This window comes from Brassica oleracea, chromosome C8 (genome assembly GCF_000695525.1).
Source record: "Brassica oleracea var. oleracea cultivar TO1000 chromosome C8, BOL, whole genome shotgun sequence".
In the NCBI taxonomy this organism is placed as follows: domain Eukaryota; kingdom Viridiplantae; phylum Streptophyta; class Magnoliopsida; order Brassicales; family Brassicaceae; genus Brassica; species Brassica oleracea.
This window is the reverse complement of record NC_027755.1, coordinates 26593113-26614662: the sequence shown is the minus strand read 5'-3', so window position 1 is coordinate 26614662 and position 21550 is coordinate 26593113. Positions and strand designations below refer to the sequence as shown.

General features: G+C 38.7%; 3 protein-coding genes across 4 annotated transcripts; 2 read left to right on the top strand and 1 right to left on the bottom strand.

The window, feature by feature from the left end:
• Positions 1-1361: 1361 nt before the first annotated feature.
• Positions 1362-8594, top strand: LOC106311312. 2 transcript variants are annotated; one of them, XM_013748511.1, is made up of 8 exons: positions 1362-1517; positions 1633-5348; positions 5435-5625; positions 5710-5812; positions 6400-6595; positions 6694-6918; positions 7000-7652; positions 7745-8594. In XM_013748511.1, exons 2-8 carry the CDS (start codon positions 1665-1667, stop codon positions 8318-8320), a joined length of 5628 nt encoding a protein of 1875 aa, XP_013603965.1. In that variant the 5' UTR covers positions 1362-1517; positions 1633-1664; the 3' UTR covers positions 8321-8594. The 2 variants fall into 2 exon arrangements, with proteins under 2 accessions (XP_013603965.1, XP_013603964.1); XM_013748510.1 differs by having other exon boundaries at positions 5435-5812.
• Positions 8595-9556: 962 nt separating this feature from the next.
• On the bottom strand, positions 9557-10351 carry LOC106310185. Its single transcript, XM_013747408.1, has 2 exons — positions 9902-10351; positions 9557-9824 (listed from the first exon to the last, which is right to left on the bottom strand). Exons 1-2 carry the CDS (start codon positions 10326-10328, stop codon positions 9739-9741), a joined length of 513 nt encoding a protein of 170 aa, XP_013602862.1. The 5' UTR covers positions 10329-10351; the 3' UTR covers positions 9557-9738.
• An 8157-nt stretch (positions 10352-18508) lies between these two features.
• On the top strand, positions 18509-20233 carry LOC106307958. Its single transcript, XM_013745057.1, has one exon. The coding sequence runs from the start codon at positions 18669-18671 to the stop codon at positions 19878-19880; it is 1212 nt and encodes a 403-aa protein (XP_013600511.1). The 5' UTR covers positions 18509-18668; the 3' UTR covers positions 19881-20233.
• Positions 20234-21550: the final 1317 nt, after the last annotated feature.

The following is a 21550-nucleotide window of genomic DNA, read 5'->3' as shown; positions in this document are numbered from 1 at the left end:
ATGACACATGGCGAAAAATGCCCAAAAAAGAAAAAAAACTCTATTTTATTAGTAAAGATCCACGAACATTATAGGTTTTTTTTTTGCTAAAAAACATTATAGTTTTGTAATGTCATGTGCAAATTTGAATTTCAATATAGAAAAGATAGTCACACACAACTTTTACACAAAAAGATTGATCACTTAGAAAGAAAATAGTGGATTAAACAATCTGTTAGGGAATAAGGTTTTAGTGAAAGCATCCTTATATTTACTCTTTACTTTATCATCTTTAATATATAATGCATATTTATGTTTATGTAATAATTTGCTTTCAAGTTTCTGTGGAGATTATAATCTTATATATGAAGTAAGAAAGAACACTGGATCAAGTTTACAAAATATGAAGATACATATACCAAATCACCAGTCTTAATGTATATCTTCAAGATAACCCAAGTGATTAAAGATTAAACAAACCACCTCCTCGTTCTCAACTTGATAAACAGATCTCTAACAATGGCATGAACTTATTAAGCAAAAAAAAAAAAAAAAATGGCATTAACATATATATACATATAACTTTCTTCACTTTAAATTATATACAAGATAATGAAGATCTTATAGAAATCGAAACACTTACAAATCGATCAAATGCAACTCAGCAGATAGGCAACTATATTGTTTCAAGATCTCTACCAAATTGGTGATGGAAGGAGAAGCTTTGATCAAAAAAATATTTTGAATATATTGATATTTAGTCAAGGAATTTTGACCCGAACTGAGTTGGAGTAAACCGATTCAATTTCTGAAATCCATTAATTTATTAACCTTCTAACTAATAATTGGAGTTTCAAAAATATAATGCTGATTAGTTAAGCAGCTACAAACAAATCAACACTTGGAAACAATATACACAATTTACAAAAACAATAATATTTGCTTATATAATAAAAGGGAATATATCATAAAATATATTTTATTTGATCTTTTAACATATAAACACTGCAGAACTAATATAACACTTATAAGCAAATTGAAACAAAATATAAATAACTTTTCAGTTTTACTTAGATACACTTTTAACTAAGATCAATACCAATGACATTGACTTCTACAAATAAATTAATCAACTAACAAAATTTAAAACTTAAAATAAATAAATTATATAATTATTAGTTGTAAAAATAGAATTAAAGTTCTTAAAATTTAATTTTAATTCTTGTTTTGCTTTGGAGTGTAAGATAGTGTGTTTTTCCCCCTCTTGTAATAGTAGTATTTTAGTAGATACGTGGCTGCTTTTGACTTAGAGCTAAGATTCGTTCGGACAAAGAGTTAAAAGAGAAAGAGAACGTGTTCCGGTTCGGAAGTAGAAAAAACAACAAGCAGTGTGTCATAAAAAAACATAAACGTGAGGGGGTCTCTTCTTTTCACCCGCAAAAAACCTACCCCTGTCGCCTGCGAATCACAACTTCGCCTCAAATTCTGATCTATTCGCAACGAAGCCGAGCGATAAATCGAATCGCATGATCGATCTGGTTTGATCTTCCCTCCTCCTCCTCCTTCAATACTCTTTCTCGAAATCGAATCTGATAATAAACTTGATTGTTGTCTGTTTTTTTGATTCTTCGATTTGTGTTGTTGTTGGTGTAGATCTGAGGCGATAGAATCAGATTTTATGAGCGATGTTCAGTGATCGGCGGAAGCGGGATATGGCCACCAATCACGGTGGATACCTGAACAACAACAACAAGCCTTCTTATGGAAGAGGCGGCGGCGGAGGAAGTATGGTGGTTCTTTCTCGGCCGAGAAGCTCGCAAAATGCTGGGCAGAAGCTATCAGTACCACCTCCACTGAACCTTCCTTCACTCCGTAAGGAGCATGAGCGCGTTGATTCATCCGGTTCCAGCTTTCTCTCCGGAGGTGGAGTCTCTGGGAGTGGAGCTAGACCAGCTTCCTCCGGGATGGGATGGAGTAAGCCTGCTTCTGACCGTGTCGAAGAACCGTTGATACGGGCTGTAGAGAAAGTTTCGACCTTGAGGGGTGAAGATTTTCCATCTCTCAAGGCCTCTCTACCTTCAGCTTCTTCAGTGTCTGAGACACAGAAACATAAAGATGGTCTGAATCAGAATCAGAATCAGAAACAGAATCAGAAGCGAGAAGAGTTTCCGAAAGAGAACAGAGCTGTGAGACCTCAGAACCGGTTCTTAGGTAATGAAGAGTTGAGCGAGAGACCTAGTTTTTCAGATGGGGTGAAGAAAAAGGATTACCTTCTTCCAGGCCCATTGCCTATTGTTCGTATGTCCCCGCGGTCCGATTGGGCTGACGATGAGCGCGACACTAGTCACGGCTTCAGAGATAGAGATTACGGCTATTCAAAGAGTGAACCAGTAGTAGTAAGGGAGGCCAATGCTTGGAGAGCCTCCTCACCTCTCCAAAACGAAGTTGCAAATAACAATAATAATAATAACAATAGAGGTATTTACGGAGCAAGGCCGAATAGTAGAGGCAGAGAAGGTCTTAAGAAAAGTAACTACGTCTTGTCAGGACCAAGAGATAATGTTTGGAATAGCTCCGGAGCTAGAGAGGCTCATGGAGGAGGAAGGCAACCATGGAGTAATAACAATGGAGTTGATCATCAGAATAGAGATAAACGCCCTTTATTCAAGAACGACAAACCTCATGTGGAAGATCATTTCGGCGACTCTGGATTCGATGTCCACGATCCTTTCCCGGTACTTGGCGTTGCCAAAAAGAAGAAAGAGGCTTTGAAGCATTCGGAGTTCCACGACCCCGTCCGGGAGTCATTCGAGGCTGAGCTCGAGCGGGTTCAGAAGATGCAGGAAGAGGAGCGCCGGAGAATCATCGAGGAGCAGGAGAGGGTGATCGAGCTAGTTAGAACTGAAGAAGAGGAGAGGCTGCGGCTGGCTCGGGAGCAAGACGAGCAGCAGAGCAGGTTAGAGGAAGAGGCCAGAGAAGCCGCCGTTAGAAACGAGCAGGAGAGGCTAGAAGCCGCGAGGAGGGCGGAGGAGCTGAGGAAGTCGAAAGAAGAGGAGAAGCATAAGCTGATCTTGGAGGAGGAGAGGAGGAAGCAGGCTGCCAAGCAGAAGCTTCTAGAGTTGGAAGAGAAGATCTCGAGGAGACAAGCCGAAGCCGCCAAAGGATGCAGCAACTCTTCAGAGGATGTTGTTAAAGAGAAAGAGTCTTCAGATGTTGATTGGGAAGACAGCGAGAGGATGGTGGATAGGATCACTACTTCATCAGCTTCTAGAGACGGCTCCTTTGGGTTCCAGGATAGGCACAAGCCCTTTTGGAGAAAGGAAGATGTAGAGAGTGGTGGCAACTCGAGGTTTATTGAGAATGTTCCGCAGAGAGATGTAGGTGAAGGTTTCCCCAAGGAGTTCTTTGGGACAGCTGGATACATCGGCAATGCAAATTCCTACTTCAAACCTGGATTCCCCGAGCATTCAGTTGATCAGAGCTGGAGAACTCCTGGAGACGGAAGATCCTACGGTAGAAACTACGGGATGGAACAACCAGAACCAGAGCAGCAGCAGTATGGTAATAACCCCGGGTGGGGACAAAGCCAGAGCCGTGGACGCCGCGGTGGTGCATACCCTTCTTATCCGGAGAAGCTGTATCCGAATCATGAGGAGGATGATTACTACCCTTTTGGAAGACCAAAGTATTCAGTCAGGCAGCCACGTGTACTCCCCCCTCCTCCGCAGGAGTCTAGGCAGAAGCTGCCCTTCAGAAGCGAGGCTGAGCACCATCCTGGCCCCTCGACGTCTGTTCTCGCCAGCTATATTGGGGATCTTCAAGACCATCATCATGTGATGTCGGGAACTGGTATGGATGATCATCGTTTCGATAGCAAGCTGACCAGAAGATGCGACTCTCAGTCTTCGCTTTCCATCACCAGCACGCCTGATTCACTTGTTCATATCTCTCATGATGATTTGGACGAATCAGGGAACTCATCTGTGTTGGTATCTTCCAGAAAGGGAGACGGTGATGCTGGGAAGGATAGTTTGATGAATGCTACGTGTCCTGTGTCTTGTTGGGATAACGAAGAGTGGGCTCTTGACAACAACGAACGGTTGCAGGAGCAAGAAGAGTACGACGAAGATGAAGATGGGTACCAGGAGGAGGATAAAGTCCAAGGAGTTGATGAGAACATTGATCTTACACAAGAGCTTGAAGAACTGCATCTCCAAGAGAAAGACTCTAACCTAGTCTTGGGCTTTAACGAAGGAGTCGAGGTTGAGATACCTAGTGATGACTTAGAAAAATGTCAACAGAAAGACAGTTTCTTAGACGGTGAAAGACCTTGTAGCTGTGATGAACAAGCCGCCAAACCTGCTGAAGTTTCTGATAATGCGTCTACGAGCTTTCAGGGTACTGAAACCAACTCAGCGAGTTACCCAACAGTTTCTACTCATCTTGTGGCACCGCCTTACAGCATTGGTCTGCACCAGTCACATGTACCTTCTGCTTCAGCACAGATGGAGGATCGTGTTCAGTTTCAGTTTGGATTGTTTTCTGGTCCATCACTGATACCTTCTCCTTTCCCTGCCATACAGATTGGTTCCATCCAAATGCCTCTTCCTCTTGATCCTCAGTTCGGCTCCTCGCTTACTCATATCCAACAGCCTCAGTCACCATTCATTCAATTTGGTCAGCTAGGATACACATCCCTAATAACCCAAGGGGTACTCCCACCACCTCAAAATCCTGGATCCATGGCCACTGGCCAGCTTGGTCAAGGTAGAAATGCAGCAGCGCCTGCCTCAAACCCTCAGATCAGTGTTCTTAGGAGACCAGTGGATGTTTCTGATGGGAACAAACTAAAGAATGCCAATATCTCTCCAGCGAGCGGTGAGGTTGCTGTGCCGCCACCTCATAAGCAAGGAGAGTTCTCTGGTAAGTCCGAACCAGCCTCGAGAAAAATGAGCCATGGAAGATCAAATTTTGCTGATAGACAAACAGGAGGAGGCCAAGTAGTTAGTAGAAATTCTGGCGGCACTGGTGAGGCTTCTCGGGGAGATGCTGGTGGTTATAGAAGATATCAACGTCAAAGGGTTGAGTTTAGGGTTCGGGAATCAAACTGGCCTTCTGAGGAGAATCGAAATGGCAATGGAAAGTCTCAAAATTCTAACAAAAGTGGGAGTAGAAAGTATGTTGTGTCCAAGTCCCAGAAGTATTCCTCAGATAGCTCAGTGTCTGGTTCGAATTCTGTTCAGAAAGTTGAAGGTCCTAGTGATGATAATGATGATGATTTTATTGAGGTGAGATCGAAAAGACAAATGCATAATGATCGTCGTGAACAGAGAGAGAAAGAAATAAAGGAAAAGTCCCAGGCGTCAAAGGTTCTGTTGCAATCTAAAACTCTACTTGTAAGCTGTTATTCTAGTCTCAGGTAATTCTTAGTAAAATCGAAATTATTTTATTGCAGGCATCCAGGAAACCTCGGTCAACTGTGCAGAACAGTACTGCTGCAGCCAGGTCCAACAGAAGTCCACCAGGTGGCAGGGTTGTGAACACTAAGCAGATTAATCCTGTCTCCAACAGACATCTGTTAGCCCCAATAGGCACACCTTCTCCTAAAACAGATTCTCATGGTGATGAAAAAACTGGGAGCAGCAGGTACTTTCCTCTATTTGATCAAATGTATGATCGTGTTTTGTGTTCACAGAGATTATCCCTGATCAAATGCGTTTGTGTTCACAGAGATATCCCTGATCACAATCCAGCGTCAAGTTTTGTATTCAGCAACAAAAATAATGTTCAAACGTCTGTGGGGACTTGGAGCAACCAACTCACCGATCAGCCGGTGAGTTACATACTTTGTTCGATGGGTGCTGAATTGTTGATTGAGAAAACGGTTTCTGGGTTTTTGATGACCATGTTTTAAAATAATATAGTAGTTGGTATTGATTAATCTGATTTGTGAATCGATGCTAGTCTTGTATTTAGTTGTGTGAGCTGCTTCACTGTCTTAAAAGGTTTTTTGATTTAGCATGTACGCAGCTGAGTCAGAATGTTATTAAGCTTAACTTTTTTTTTTTGAGCAACGTATTAGCTTAACAGAGAAAGATTTTTTTTATGCTTCTGTGAAGTACCTTAGTTAGTATAATCTTAACTAAGTTAATTCACGAAGCATAGAACAGATCTTTCTCTACTACTCCCTTGAAAAATAAAAGGAAACGGATGAGGGAGGAGTTCTTATGTTAATGTTCATGAATTTTCATATTTTCACCATAATCATAAACTTCTGCTAATTTTCAGATATTGACTTGTTCAGTAAAGAGAAATTACAAGGATCAGTACCTGTTAATAATGTAGTTTAGTTTCTCAAATGACTGTGTTCCATTTCCATGCATATGCAAATAAATTTTGTGTTTTGTTTTGGTTTTGTAGGTAATGGCCCTAACCCAGAGTCAGCTTGATGAAGCCATGAAACCTGCGTCTCTTCTTTCATGTGTTTCTGTTGAGAATGGTGTCAACCGAATTAGCGAGCCAAATCCTAAATCAACCTCCTCTGTCGCGCCGCAGAAGAACAATACTTTTCCAAGCCCAGTAAACTCATTACTTGCAGAAGGCAAAATCCAATTTGGTGAGCTGATGGTTTAGAGACAGCCCCTGCTTGTCCCCTTTTGAATGGCTCTTCTTTGCATATAAATAATGATGCCTCTCTTTTGCTTCTGTTATCAGGGGCAGTTACATCTTCTTCCTCTGTTATTCCTCCTTGTGGTGAGAACAACAGTTCTTTATACTTTGAAAAGGATAGAGCCCCATCATCATCCACTGGCATGGAGATTTGTGAAGCAGAAGCTGCTGCGTCAGCCATTGCCGTTGCAGCCATAACTAGTGATGAAACCGGTGGGAGTACTGGTTCTGTATTACCTGCTGAAACCAAAGTTTATGGAGGAACAAGTGGTAATATTTACTTTATGTTGTCTTTCTGCATTTTCCCAAATGGTTATTTGTTGTCTGACATAATCTCTTACGCATTGGCAGGCACTGTTGTGGCGCAGCCTAGTCTATCAAAAGCTGAAGAGTCTCTCACTGTTTCTCTCCCAGCAGATCTTTCAGTGGAAACGCCAATCTCTCTGTGGCCACCAGTGCCAAGTCCACACAACTCAAACCAAATGATCAGTCACTTTCCTCAAGCCCCTCCTCATTTCCCTTTCTATGATATGAACCCCATGTTGAGAGGACCTATCTATGCCTTTGGCCCACACCATGACTCGGGAGCAAACCAACCACAGTCTCAGAAAGGTCCTTCCGGTCCACCTACGACGTGGCAGCAGCAGCAGGGTCATTCGGGAGTAGATTCCTTCTACGCTCCTGCCGGTTTCACTGGTCCTTTCCTAACTCCACCTGGTGCTATACCTCCTGGAGTTCAGGGCCCTCACATGTTTGTTTATAACCACTTTGCACCCGTTGGACAGTTTGGAGGGTTGAGTTTCATGGGCACAACTTACATCCCGTCTGGGAAACAACCGGATTGGAAGCACAACCCTATGGTGTCTTCTTCTCAGGCTGGAGGAGATGGTGGTGATGTGAACAATCCAAATGTGTCTCCCATGCAGTGTAACGTTGTGCCTGCTTCTCTTCAACACCTTGCTATGCCTTCTCCTCTTGCCATGTTTGAACCATCCCCTTTCCAGGTATTTGACCCAATCTCTCTCTCTCTCTCTCTCTCTCTTAGTCATCTGGTAGAATCCATGGATTCATATTTATTTATATTGGTGTGGGTCAGTCTTCTTCTTCTCAGGAGATGCCTGTTCGAGCACGGTGGCCTTATATGCCGTTTCCGGGCCCCCCAACAATGCAAATCCAGAATCAGCAGGAAGCAGCAGTCGATGGCTCACCATCTCAGTTTAACAACAACAACAACATGCTTCCTCCTCCCGCCAACAGATATCCAAACATCCAAACACCCACGGTGGCAGATGCAGTGGACTCCTCAAACTCTTACGGTTCTGCTTCACAACCAAAACCTATCACCACCTTGTCCGATCCCAACACTCAGAATCCAGCTAATCCTGCCTTCAAGCCATCACGAACACCACAACAACAACAACAGCAACAATCCTCCCAGGAGAAGAACACACAGTCTCAGCATGTTGGTGGGTCCAGCCACCACAATCAACATCAACACCAGCATAACAGAAGGTCAGGCTTCCATGGGAGAAACCAGGCCGTAACTAGAGAGAGAGGCTACCATAACAACACAAAGGTGAAGCAAATTTATGTGGCTAAGCAGAGTAGTAGTAACAGCAACAACGCATCTGCCTCTGCCTCTTCCACCACAACCACTTCGCCTTCAATATGATGGGTGGTCATTATCATTATCCATATGTCCGCTTAAGATTATATGAACACAAGTCAAATAACATAAGCAGCTTTGGCTTCATAAGGAGATGTCCTTCTTTTTGTATTTCTCATTGGATAAAAATAGATTTGTCTTATTTGCTCTCGTTTGGGGTTTCGCTATATGGAACTTTGGTATCATTAGTTTTGAATTTATGTTTTGGGTGAAATACCTTATTCATAGTTCCAATGTTTTCCCCATAATATATATCTCTTGTCAACATTGTCTTGTATTATTTTTACAAAGCAGTAAACTCTTTTTAATTTTTGTAATGTCTTTTGCTTGTTTTACTGAATGTATTAAACTGAAAACTATTTACCGACTGATTTTGACTTAAAAAGTTAAAATGTGACTTTACATTCATTACAAGTTTTATAAAGCCGAAATGCCAACTCAAATTTGTTAAGCCTGCAATATCCCAATATCAGACTATATGTTAACTCTCAAAGTGAATCATACACAGGTTCGAATGTCTCAGTGGAAGGTACACTAGGTTTTAAGGAGACTCAGCAACTCAGTCATTAACACTTGAGAAACTTTTAATCCGAAGAGATTTTTTACACAGAGCCAAAACTTGATGTTCACATGTATAAATTTGGTTACTGTTCAATCTGAAGTCGACCTGTACAAGTTGTAAGCACGATTTGATGATTAGTTATTTGAAAAACATTTATTTAGAACTTTTTCTGAATAGCAAATGCATTGACTTCTTGTAGTATAACTTTTTCTGAATAGCAAATGCATTATGCATGCTCTGAACGTATAAAGTAAATATGGTACTAAAGAATTTGTATGTTGTATCAGATGTCTTATGTGAGAAATAGATGATCTAAGTCACCTTGTTTACCAATGCTCCTGCTGAGGTGATTTTGAATTGATACCAAAGCTTAAATATAATATACTGATTTGAAAATTTTGAAAAATGTTCGAAGGAAAACAGTTTACTTAAAACAGTCTTTTGCTATGAGACCATTTGCTCAGCACATAAGATCGTTTCACATACACACACTTTTCTATAATTTTCAAACTCGTAAATTGCATCACTACATGCCTTTTGACTAATTTTCAAACTCGTAAATTGCATAATGCATTTGCTATTCGGAAAAAGTTATACTGCAAAAAGAACACAACAAAATCAAAGAATATACTTTCGCAAATCGTATAATGGGTGTCTATATAAAATCATATAAGACATAGTAACAGAACATAAAGCAATCAATCAAGTCATTGTATAATGAGCAATAATGTAATATACAGACAGGTTGGGTCCAAAATAAATTGGTAATTCACTACAGTATGTGTAATATTACAAATGATGCATGGGCTCCACGTCTGTTTGGCCGTTTCAAACAGCCGTTAATTATTAACGCCGTTAGTTTTCATCTCGGTGGGGATTGGTTAACGGTGCACGCCACCACTCTCGCCCACTGCTTCAGCTTCGTCTTCACCGTCTGCGGATCATCGCCTATTCAAATAATCTTATTAGTACAACTAAACGACAAATTCTCTGTTGTGTATATATATATATAGGTTTGTACATACTGGTTCTGTATAACGTGGAGGGGCTGGTATCGCCGTCGGAGAGCGAAGACGACGACTTGTTAGAAACGGCGTCGTTGTAGCTCTTTTGAACGGCGTAGTAGAGTTCCAAAGCGGGAAGCGTGTTGGACAATCTCGGATCGGTGACTTCAGGGGATTCGAATCCGAACCCGAGTTCGATACTGGCTTTGAGTTCGTCGAGATCGTCGTCCGTCAAGCTCTTTCCGCGGCGGCGGTTGCGGGAGATGTCTCGGCGCTTTGACCAAGCTTCCTCGCGGATGAGATCAGGCGACCATGAGTGTTGCTTGGAGAGAGAAGTAGACGGAGGCACGTGGAGGCGTCGCACTTCCCCAGACGAGGGGGTGTGCGGCGGCGGACGGCGAGTTTCAGGCTCAATGGTTGGTTTTTTGGTAAATAAGTGGAAAGTCATCTGGTGAGAGATAAAAGTTAGTTGAGGATTAGTTATAAAGGAGTGAGAGTGTTGCCGACTCAGAGAAGTTGGGCCGGCCCAAGTCATGATGGCCTGGCTCTTACTGTATTTTTATTATAATATAATATGTGTGATTTACCTGGAATTATTAAAGCGTAAAACAAGTTGTCATTTGGATAATATATACTTAGAAAAATTGGATATTCTACTTTTTTAATTATAGAATAAAGACATTCCACGACTTAAAAGTCTTATCGAAAATCTTTGTAGTGTATTACTTTAATGTATTTGAAATACTACTTGGTTCATTTTCAATAAACGACCTTAAATAATAACATCATTATATAACGTCCTTTCGAAGGAAAATAATATTGTTTTAATACCAACTGAGGAGAAATGATTTAGTTTAGGATTCTCTTTTTTAAACAGATTTAGTTTAGGTTTCTCTTTTTTAAACAAATTTAGTTTAGGATTCATTCTAGCCAAATCAGGTTCTTATGGCCCAGTAACTAAACGATGGATGAAGCTATCTTGCCTCCATGGGTTTATTTCATTCAAGCTATCTTGGGCCGCTTGGCTTCAATCATTTTGATAAGAGAACCTCCAATCTTTTTCTTTTTTCTTTTTTTTTTTTTTTTTTTTGTCAACTGAGAACCTCCAATCTTAGAATCCGCAAGATCCAGCTTAAATGTTGAAAACTGAAAATACAGTAGGAATCTCACAACGTGTAATTCATTAATGTCTTAAATCAAATGTGCCCTAAAAATTAGTTAATAGCCGAACTAACGGTGCTTAAATAAAAGTATAAAACTTTAGTCCTTGAAGTAAATACGGTAACGGGAGCAGAATAAGTTGTTGAAACGAAAAAGGTCCAATTTAGACAGTGAACCAAACTTAACAGACTCATTATGTTCATAGCCAGTTATAGTTATGTGAAACTCATTGTGGGGGTGGTGTGGGGAGTTCTTTCTTTACCCGTTAAGAGTTTGATGAGCGCATTGGATAAGCATGCTCTGAAAATTATAATATATATTATTGATGTATGTTTTTATATGTAACGAATTAGTTTTATTGACCAATATTACTTGTTCCAAAAAAAAAAAAAAAAAAAAAAAAAATTGACCAATATTACTTTACTTATTATTATTATTGCTAAATTAATACCAATTAATTTTCTCTAAAATGTAAAATTTATTGATCAATGAAAAAAAAAATTCCAAGGAAATAAAAGAACTACAATATATAACTGAAGTTTGACCAAATGTTAGAAAACTTTGGTTTACTTGAAACTTTGAACTCGAAACCATTGTTGGGTAAGTCTCCAAAACTGAGGATGGTTGTGGTAATGAAGGAAATATAGTTCTTTCTCATTAGATATGATATATCTTGTCACATGAAATGTCAAACGGACCAGAAGAAAGTGATCTTGCCAAAGTTATGATTTGAGAGGAGAGGTGCTGTGAGGTATCTTGCCTAAGATGTCACACAAGTGATCTTTTGATTTATCTTACAACAAAAAAAAGACACTATTCCAGCATTAAGATCCGACTGATGTAGAAAGAAGATAAAAACTACCAATAATGTGATAAAAGAGCACTGAGGTACTATATAATTCATACACCTTTCTAGATTCTTTTTATTTTCTCGCGGACGAAACTACTCATAAATTGAGAAAGAGTTTATGAAAGTCAGTTAACGAGTGGAGGCATAACAATGTCATATCTAGAATCTTTTGTTAGTAATAAAAAATTTCAAAGACTAGTCTTGGCAACAACGAGTTCTCCAAAAGTTTACGGCCATATACTACTATAGGATTGTACAAATATGGCATCATTGATTTAATCTGTATACAGAGAATTAAAGAAAAATGTGAACTTAAAATATCAGTTTGGCAAAACCACATTCCAACATTAAAAAAGTTTCTAAAAGTGAATCAAAATTCCAAACTAATAAAGAAAACAATGAGATCACTTTATTCTTTATAGATCGATTCTTGGTTAGTTGAAGGCTATAAAGAATAAATAAACAACAACAAAATGGGTTTTTTCAAAAAAAAAAACAACAACAACAAAGCGTGACTGGTTTATAGAAAAGTGGTAGCAAATCAAGCTATAAAGTTTCTTCCACTTTAAATATAAATATTCTATTTAATATTATAGGTTTCGATTACTATAAAAAAACAGAATAGTATTTTCAAAAAAAAAATCATGTGGTTCTAGTTTATAATTTAAAATGTTGTTTAACAAGAAAAATTGTGAATTGTGACGAAACAGCCACAACAACACAAATTTACAAAATAAATTGTATTGTTGTTTTATGTGTCATCTATCAGAATCTCTCTTTTTCATTTAGAAACAAAATAATATTGGCAGTTTGTCGTAAACTGCAAATTAAGAATAAACCAAAAACTTATAAAGTGAACCATATATTTCAGGGTATGGTTATCACCATATAGAAACAAATAGTAGAAATATAGGTTGCAAATGGCATAAAAAAACAAGTAATCATATGTAGCACTTAAATGCTCTGCTTGGTCCCCATTCGTCGCACTTCTCTGCCTTACTCAGTTGTTCTGCTTTCAGTTGTAGATATGATTCATGATGTTTGTGGGGCTCCACTTCTATTTCAGCGATTAGATATGGAATCACGATGCTCTCTCTCGTCCTCACCTTCCCACCAATTGACACACAAACATAAAACTTAAAAGAACAAGTACATGTTATCGAGCAATGTTGCTTCATGGATACCACGGATATCTCCTCCAAAGAGGCTGTTGGACTAAGATATTACTACCGAGTTATGGATTAGGAAATAGGAAATAGGAAATATTATAATGTTTAAGAGTTATCTAAACATTAGATAATGTGTTTAGGATTTATATTTCAATATATAAGGAGATACCAAGGTGTGGTATAATTTATGAATTTTGTGAGTTTTGATAGCTTTAATTTTGAGTGATTTTCTAAAGCATTGAAAAATTAATAAGAGGGTAATCCTTAGTAAGTTTGATTGAGATTCATATTCCAAAATTCTATAGAGGCTACAACAAAATCGGCTTTCGAAAGCCTGAAGAGTTCGCTCGTTAGTGATCAAGTCATTCTCTTTTGATCCATATAAGATATAATGTTCACAACAAAAACAACTACCATGACTCAGTCGTCCGACCAATCTCGAAAATTTAGTTATAATTACGTTTGGTCAGTTTATTTTACTAATGCTAACAGATTTAATATTATCCATATACAATATGTAATTATTATTTCATTAATAGATATTATCTCATCTAACATCAACCAACAAAAAATCAATTACGAAAACCAACCCATCACAACAAGAGATTTGACATTATTCATAATTCGTACGAAGACATTGAACCAAACCAAATTTGTTGGACCAGATTGACTGATCGAAAGTTGTGATCGCGTGGGGACATATCAACGGTCGATAGAGTCGAAGCCACACAAAACAGACCAATATTGTCTAACGACAATGACAGTTTGTAACGACATTTGAAATTCAAGGATATTGCCATAAATTTCTTCGACATATATGTCAACGATATAAGGAACATCACGTATAGTCGAAGATGTTTGACCTTATAATTTGGCATGCAAAATAAGAGGTTTGATAAAAACTTGATTTATAATAGTAAAACCTTATTATTTGTAATTCATTTGTCATGCAAAATAACAGATATACTATGCCTCATTTCAATTATGCCAGTAACAATAAAATATAGCTAGGCTTCTCTTCTACATAGTAAATCAATTATATTTTTTTGTCAATAGTAAATCAATTATATAGTAAATCAATTAAAAGACTACTAGACGGAGACCGAGACTTCTCTCTCTCCTCTTGAGATGAGATGAAGCTTTCATCGGTGCTCTATCAGGGCTTTGATTATCGTTCTTTAGGTTTGCTTCTGGGAAGCCTTGGTCCTTTAAGAAGGCTTCGCCGGCTTTGTTTCCGGGAGAAGGTGACTCCTTTAGCATCTTTCTCGCCGGCTTCTTTCCCACGTCGTACAATTCTCTCGTTTGATGGTGGTTCTGTCTTTGGGTTCTTAAGTGGTGACTCGGCTTGATTTCGTGTTTGATAGCTTCATGTGACGGATGAGATCTCGATTTATTCGATTGATGCTCTCCGATGATATGAAATCAAGGGATGTTGGTGTATGAAGGGTGAGAGAAGGATTTTAATCGTTTGGGTGGTGGCTCTGTTTCTGGAGGAGGTCTCGACTTCTCGTGTGACGCTCTCCGGTGATAACAAGCAACGGTGATGAAGTGGTGAGTCTGGGTAAGCGCTTGCTCCCGGCGAGGTCCGGTGAAGCGCCTTCAGTTTCCGGCGAGGTCCGGTGAAACGCCGTCCAGTTTCCGGCGTGATTCTCCTTCTGACGCGTGTCGTGCCTCGCTGTTGAAGTTTTCGACACGTCTCTTTGTTCGGCGTGACAAGTGTGTCGCGTCATGTTTTTTGGTTTGGGTTTTTTGGGTCCGTCCGAAGCTTGGACCAGTGTTGGACCTTTAAGTTTAGTTTTTTTGTTTATAGTTGGACCTTTGTCTTTTTATAATAATATTATCAGATGGAAAAAAAAAAAAGGAAAACAAACAACTAAAAGTCTTCAAAAGAAATGTTATATATGAAAGGATAATAACCAATCAAAAGTATATTGATATAAAATATTTAACCATATATTCATCTGCAAAAGAAAACAAAAAATGGATGAAACTGGATCTGGAATGTTAGAAATTATACTATATTTCTAACTGGCTCCTATGAGTTATGAATTCAGTCAATCATCCACAACCACATACATATTCATAAAACAATCAATGAACTAGTTGCAAAAAAAATGGCACCTCCCTTATATCTCTTTCAAAATCATTAGAAGATGTTAGATTATGTGGTTGGGACAAACGGACCCTACAAAATGTCGCACAGCTTCAGCTACAATTAAACATCTAACTTGTCAATGTTTCAAAAGCTTCACACCCAGACAACGAACACTCTTCACTTTATGAGAACATTTCATTAACTATTACCCATACCTAAGTCCAACCTTTCACATCGTTATATAATATAGTTCATGTATCAACGAAAGATGGTCAATTTAATAAATAAAATGTAATATATTGCCTTTGTCATCGATGATAATACCAAAATCTCTAGTAAGTTTTACTCTTAGATCTGATCTACCTTCTTTTCTGCTCCAATTTTTAATGATCACGAGATCTAAGGTTGAAATACATATTGCCGGGTATTTTTTCGTTATTATATGTTGATGATCAACGACTATCAGTCTATCACTATGATAACCAATAAGGTTGTGGATTTCGTCAAATAAACGAATGGGAAATGAAAACAAAAACTTGGCGATTCAGCGGTAAATAGGATAATCCTAACAATGTTTCAATGAATTTGTATATTTTAATACTTTGGAAGGAACTAAGCGCTCATAGCTTGGTGGTAAAAGAGGTATAGCTGTACTACCCGCCACTCGGGTTCGAGCCTTGGTCACAACGGATTTAACATCCCTTCCGTTGGGACGCTGGACCCCTTTCGGGGGATAGATGGGAATGTGGCTGTCCAGATACCAGAATTATCAAAAAAAAAAAAAATATACTTTAGAAGGATCATATACGTGAATGGTATGACGCGACCAAACGTTGACAAATATAAAAATAGATAAATAGCTACAATTTTTGAAACGGGTCGGACACAATTATAAATGGGACAGTGCAAGTGGATGGTGTACAAGTTACTTAGCTTGTTAGCTTGAGCTCTTATCTTTTAACTTTTTAGATGTTGGTAACACTATACGGAAATGGTAGAAAATAATCCAATGAAAAACATCTTGAGGAAAATATATACTGATATTTTACAGTTACTGAATTTGCTGAGTGAAGGAGCGAATTTTATTTTATCTTTTTGCCTAATGAAGGAGCAAAATTTGCGACTTTGGAATATTGTATAGTTGGTAAATACGTGCACACTTGAAAGAATCATTACTTCTTTTCACCAACGGTTATAATACTGTATATGTTAATTAGGAAGTATGATTTGTGTAGATACACTGATAATTATCAAAGCAAGTGGTGTTGGTTGTATGCTATTTTATTGTTCAAATGGGACTACAAACAAGGTGAGTATAATTAAAGTTTCTTTCTTGACCGGCCTGAAGTAGCTTAATTATGTTATTAAGATTTTGTATCATCTGATTTTTTGCGAGTGTGAACATCAAAACAAATCTAATTTACAAGTTAATATCTTTAAATAGCATAATAAACTCCTTTAATTTTCCATTAATTAAGCGCCAGTCACGTACGTTGTGTAGAAGTCTATGCCGTTGACCCGTTAACATATTAAATTTAACAAATAAGCCATGGTAATTTTACTATATTTCGAAAAAAACGCATAAAGTCTAAGACTCAAAGCTAGTTAAAAAAACAAAAAAAAAACAAAACCTAACATGTGAATTTGTTTTCCCCGATACCTAACATGTGGTTAAGCTGACAAAGTGACCGTTTATTTGAAGATTAATGCTTTTAATACTAGGCAGCTTCGATGACGTTAGAAAATGGAAAAACAAACTACTGTGTTTATACATGATGTAATTTTAAATTATGTCCACGCATTTAAATAAACCCATTGAAAATTGTACTACTTAAGACTATCATTTTAAAATTTATTTCCTCGTTATAAAGAATCCATGCCATATTGGTGTCGGCATGTGAGACTCCCGAGTAGTGTGGCCTAGAGTCGCGTGACCGTTTTTATTGCTTACCACCCAAAGATTATGCCTCAGCGGTTATTGATTCAACGTCGCATTAAATTGAACCACAACTATATAGGTAGATAAGTAAAAAGTTCTAGCAAAAAATATAAAAATACAAGCGGTGGACTCTCAACTTTACAACTACAATTCATGCTTAAGCTGCATGTGTACTGGTTTCTTTCTTGGACTTTTAAATAGAAAAATATAGAAAGAAACAGAACACTTTAATCTACTTCATTATAAATGATACTATATTGGTATGGTGTTTGTGTGACTAATATGGTACGGGATTAATATGCTACTTTTTCCCAAACTGTTTACTGTTAAGTCCACTGCAAAGATTATGATTATGTGGATAAATCCAAATCAAAACTTAATATTGATCAATATCGATGTAGTGAGGAGTATGATTTGATGCAGCGTGGCGGAGTGGGTATGATATTGGCTTACGTCTAATCACTTTTCAACCTTTGTTATCCATGCTTTTAAATCCGAAACACACCTCTAATCAAACCCATCGAGATCAACTATAAACCGGACTGATTGTCATTTTTGGTTTAAACCGAATAAAATTTTGTAAAAAACAGTACTTTTTTGACAAAGAAAGTTCAGACAGTACTTAACAAAACCAATGATCCATAACAAAAACAAAAAAGGTTGATCTAACTAATCTCGAATAGTTTATAATTTATTATATAATACCTAGTATATAAATAGATTTCATATTGATATACTACGGTTTAACTTATTCGGTTCTAGGATTAGTTGATAACATTTTCTCCATAAATGCAGCATTATGATGTATTACCAGTGTAAATATAGCATAATTTAAAACTTCCATGTCAAAATTTTCACCATATTTATTTTTGGTTGTCAATTATAGCCTATCAGTTATTATATAGATTTTTTTTAAGAAATTAAAAAATTATCTAAGACTTTTTTTTAAAAAAAAAGAAAAATTATCTAAGACGTTTTAAGCATATGTCAATTCAGTTCACTTGACATTAATTTTTAAACAAGATTTAAAACAGTTGATTACTCGAAAACAAGGAAATATTTATGAACAGATTCTAAATATAGTAAATATTGTGATTATATGTTATAATTTGGTGTTTATTTCCATAATTTACGCATGGGTCCTACGAGTTTCCAAGAAAATCAGAGCCGTGAAAGAGAACTCAACAAAAGTGTAAACCGATCAGAAAGGTATCTGATGCTGATTTAGATAATTAAAGAATCTCAACGAAGAAATTTGTTTTTGAAGATTTAATCATCAAATTAACTACTCGATGAAGTCATTAGAGATTCGAATTATTTTAATATTTTTCGTAAAATACTAAATCAAACCAAAAATACATACTCCTAGAAAGGACAACTCGTAGGACCCACCAACAAAACTTGCTATAAATATACGAAGCTCCTTACTTTGATCAACGAAGCCTCTCTCTCTTTCTTTATCGCCTATCATCTTTTTCAGTTTGCCTTCAGACATATCTGAAACCCCATAACTCATAAAGCTTACTCATTTTGCCATAACTCTCACTTTCTTTTCCAAAGAAAAAAAAACAAAAATGGTCGACGTTGATCGGAGAATGACCGGTCTCCGGCCATCACACGCTGCGGGTCTCCGTCGTCTCTCAGCTCGCGCCTCTGCACCAACGACTCCAAGGGTCAGGAACAGTCTCGTATCTTTCTCATCTCTCGCCCACCAAGTAATCTCACATTTACACACTTCGAGGATCCAAGTCCAACCGGGTCTAACCGACGCAGAGTTCGCCAGAGCCGAAGCCGAGTTCTCATTCTCTTTCCCACCGGATCTCCGCGCCGTTCTCGCCGCCGGCTTACCCGTCGGCGCTGGTTTTCCAGACTGGCGTTCTCCCGGAGCCCGTCTCCACCTCCGAGCGATGATCGATCTTCCAGTCGCCGCCGTGTCGTTTCAGATCGCGAGAAACACTCTCTGGAGCAAATCTTGGGGCCCGAGACCGTCTGACCCGGAAAAGGCCTTACGGGTCGCGAGAAACGCTCTCAAGAGAGCTCCTTTGATGATTCCCATCTTCGATCACTGCTTTATTCCTTGTAAACCGTCTTTAGCGGGTAACCCGGTTTTCTACATCGACGAGACCCGGATTTTTTGTTGCGGGTCGGATCTATCCGATTTCTTCGAGCGTGAGTCTGTCTTCAGAGGATCCGGGTTGTCTCCGGTTGTTCTCACTAAGCAGCGTTCTGTGAGCGAGATAACCGCCGTGTCTTCGTCCTCGTCCTCGTCCAACTTCTCTCGAATGAGCTTAGATTCGGGTCGTGTTCACGGGTCGGACACACCGAGATGGGTAGAGTTTTGGAGTGACGCGGCGGTGGATCGTCGCCGGAGAAACTCGGCTTCTTCTATATCGTCGTCACACTCTTCATCGCCGGAGAGATACTTAGACTTACCGAGATCCGAGACGCCGAAATGGGTGGACGAGTACGTGAACCGGATCGGGTCGGTTTTAAGAGGAGGCGGGTGGAGCGAATCCGACGTAGATGATATCGTCCACGTGTCGGCATCTGGTTTCTTCGAGGATGAGATGGTAATATTAGATAATCAAGCGGTTTTAGATGCTTTGCTTCTGAAAGCGGGTCGGTTCTCGGAGTCGCTCCGTAAAGCTGGTTGGAGCTCCGAGGAAGTGTCGGACGCACTGGGTTTTGATTTTCGACCGGAGAAAGAGAGAAAACCGGTGAAGAAACTATCTCCTGAGGTCGTTAAAAGAATCGGGAAACTTGCCGACTCGGTTTCTCGGTCATGATAATACTCCCCGACGAAATTTCTTTTTCTTAGATCAAAAAATACCCTAATACATTATAAAGTTTTCAAAAGGTCTTAGATATTTGTAATCTTTTACCCACCCACATAGGAAAAAAAGAAAAAATCATGGTTCTCAAAATACGCTGAATAGTAATAAATAAATCTGGAATTTGTACATTAAAAATACAGGGATTCTCAAATTAATTTTCAATTTTCTTTGGAAGTAAGGGCTGAAAATAGATAATTTCTTGTGCGGTCGACAAAAAAAGATAATTTCTTATGCGGGGTGCTTTTAGATCAATTCTTTTTAGGTGAGGTTCATTTGTGGAATATCTCTAAAATCTTTAAAAAGAAGCACCAACGCGCACGTGAGACGACTTTCCCAAATAAAAATGCAAAATAACGTTATTGGGTCCCGCGAACAAAGGCAGCGGCCGACGTCCTTTTCTTAACACAACGCTGTCTTTTACAACCCTACCCTTGTCGAACGACGTAACCAAAACAATGATATGATTACTCAACTCTGAACGATAAATACAACGTACCATTATTATTATTTTTGTTTCACTTTGAAGTTCGAGGATTTGGTTTCAAGTTTTTGCACTTGAATTTTGAATTATTTCTGGTTATATGTGAAAAAAAAAAACAAACAAACGATCGTGTTAAAGAGAACAATAATATTGAACAAAATAATGTAATTGAAGTAGTTTGGACAATTATTGGAGATATTGACAATCTGGTTACAACGAGACCTCCACTTCGACAACATCTGTTTCACATACTGTCTATGCTCCCCTAGACTTCATTGATGAAGGTTTGGTTCACTTTCACCCTCTCCAGCAATGTATTTGAAATGTGAGACCACATTAGGTGACCATGGAGATAAGATCAAGCAGTTAGGTGAAGCATCAAGCTCAAACAGATTTGCAAACCTAGCCATGTTGGAAGAGGAAATAGAGACTGAAATTGTATCCTCCCCCACTCATTCTCTGGCCCAAACAGTCAACACTAACTCACCTTTTGTCTTCAACTCCTCATTGCCGTCATCTCCAGCTTCAGTGTCTGATCCTCTTATTCTTAATTTGCAAGTACCAGATGAATTTGGTTTCACTTTGGCGGTGAATTCAAGATGTAGTTCAGATATGGCTCATAGATCGCGTGGAGGTCGTTGCTTAAAGCCTTCTCAGAAACTAAAAGATATGGAGTGGTTTACAGTTGGTAAGAAAAGAAGGCGTCGAAGAGGTGGTACTGCTCATCATCGTTCTTCCAGCTAAGACTCAAATACCATTGGGTTCTTCATCTTCTCGTTGTCCTTCTTTTATAAAATAGTTATAAAAGAGGAGACCGACTAGTCTGGACCAACTTATGTGGAACCATGATACCGTATAATTCAAGAAAAAAAAAACTATGTTGCACTTGGCTTGCAATTTGTTTTACTTCTATTCTGAACACTATGGCTGAGCTATTCTCTTGTATGTTTCTAGTATTTAACCCTGTTCAAAAACGCGGCCGCCTAGCCGCTTAATCGTCTGCCTAGGCGGTAGTCGCAGACTGAACGTGGCGAAGAGGACCAACTCGGTGACTCTACGCGGGGTTGCAATTTTTTCATTACTCGCCCGCGTAATACTAAAACGCGGCGGAAAATAATAAAATCGGTTGATAAATGTCAGT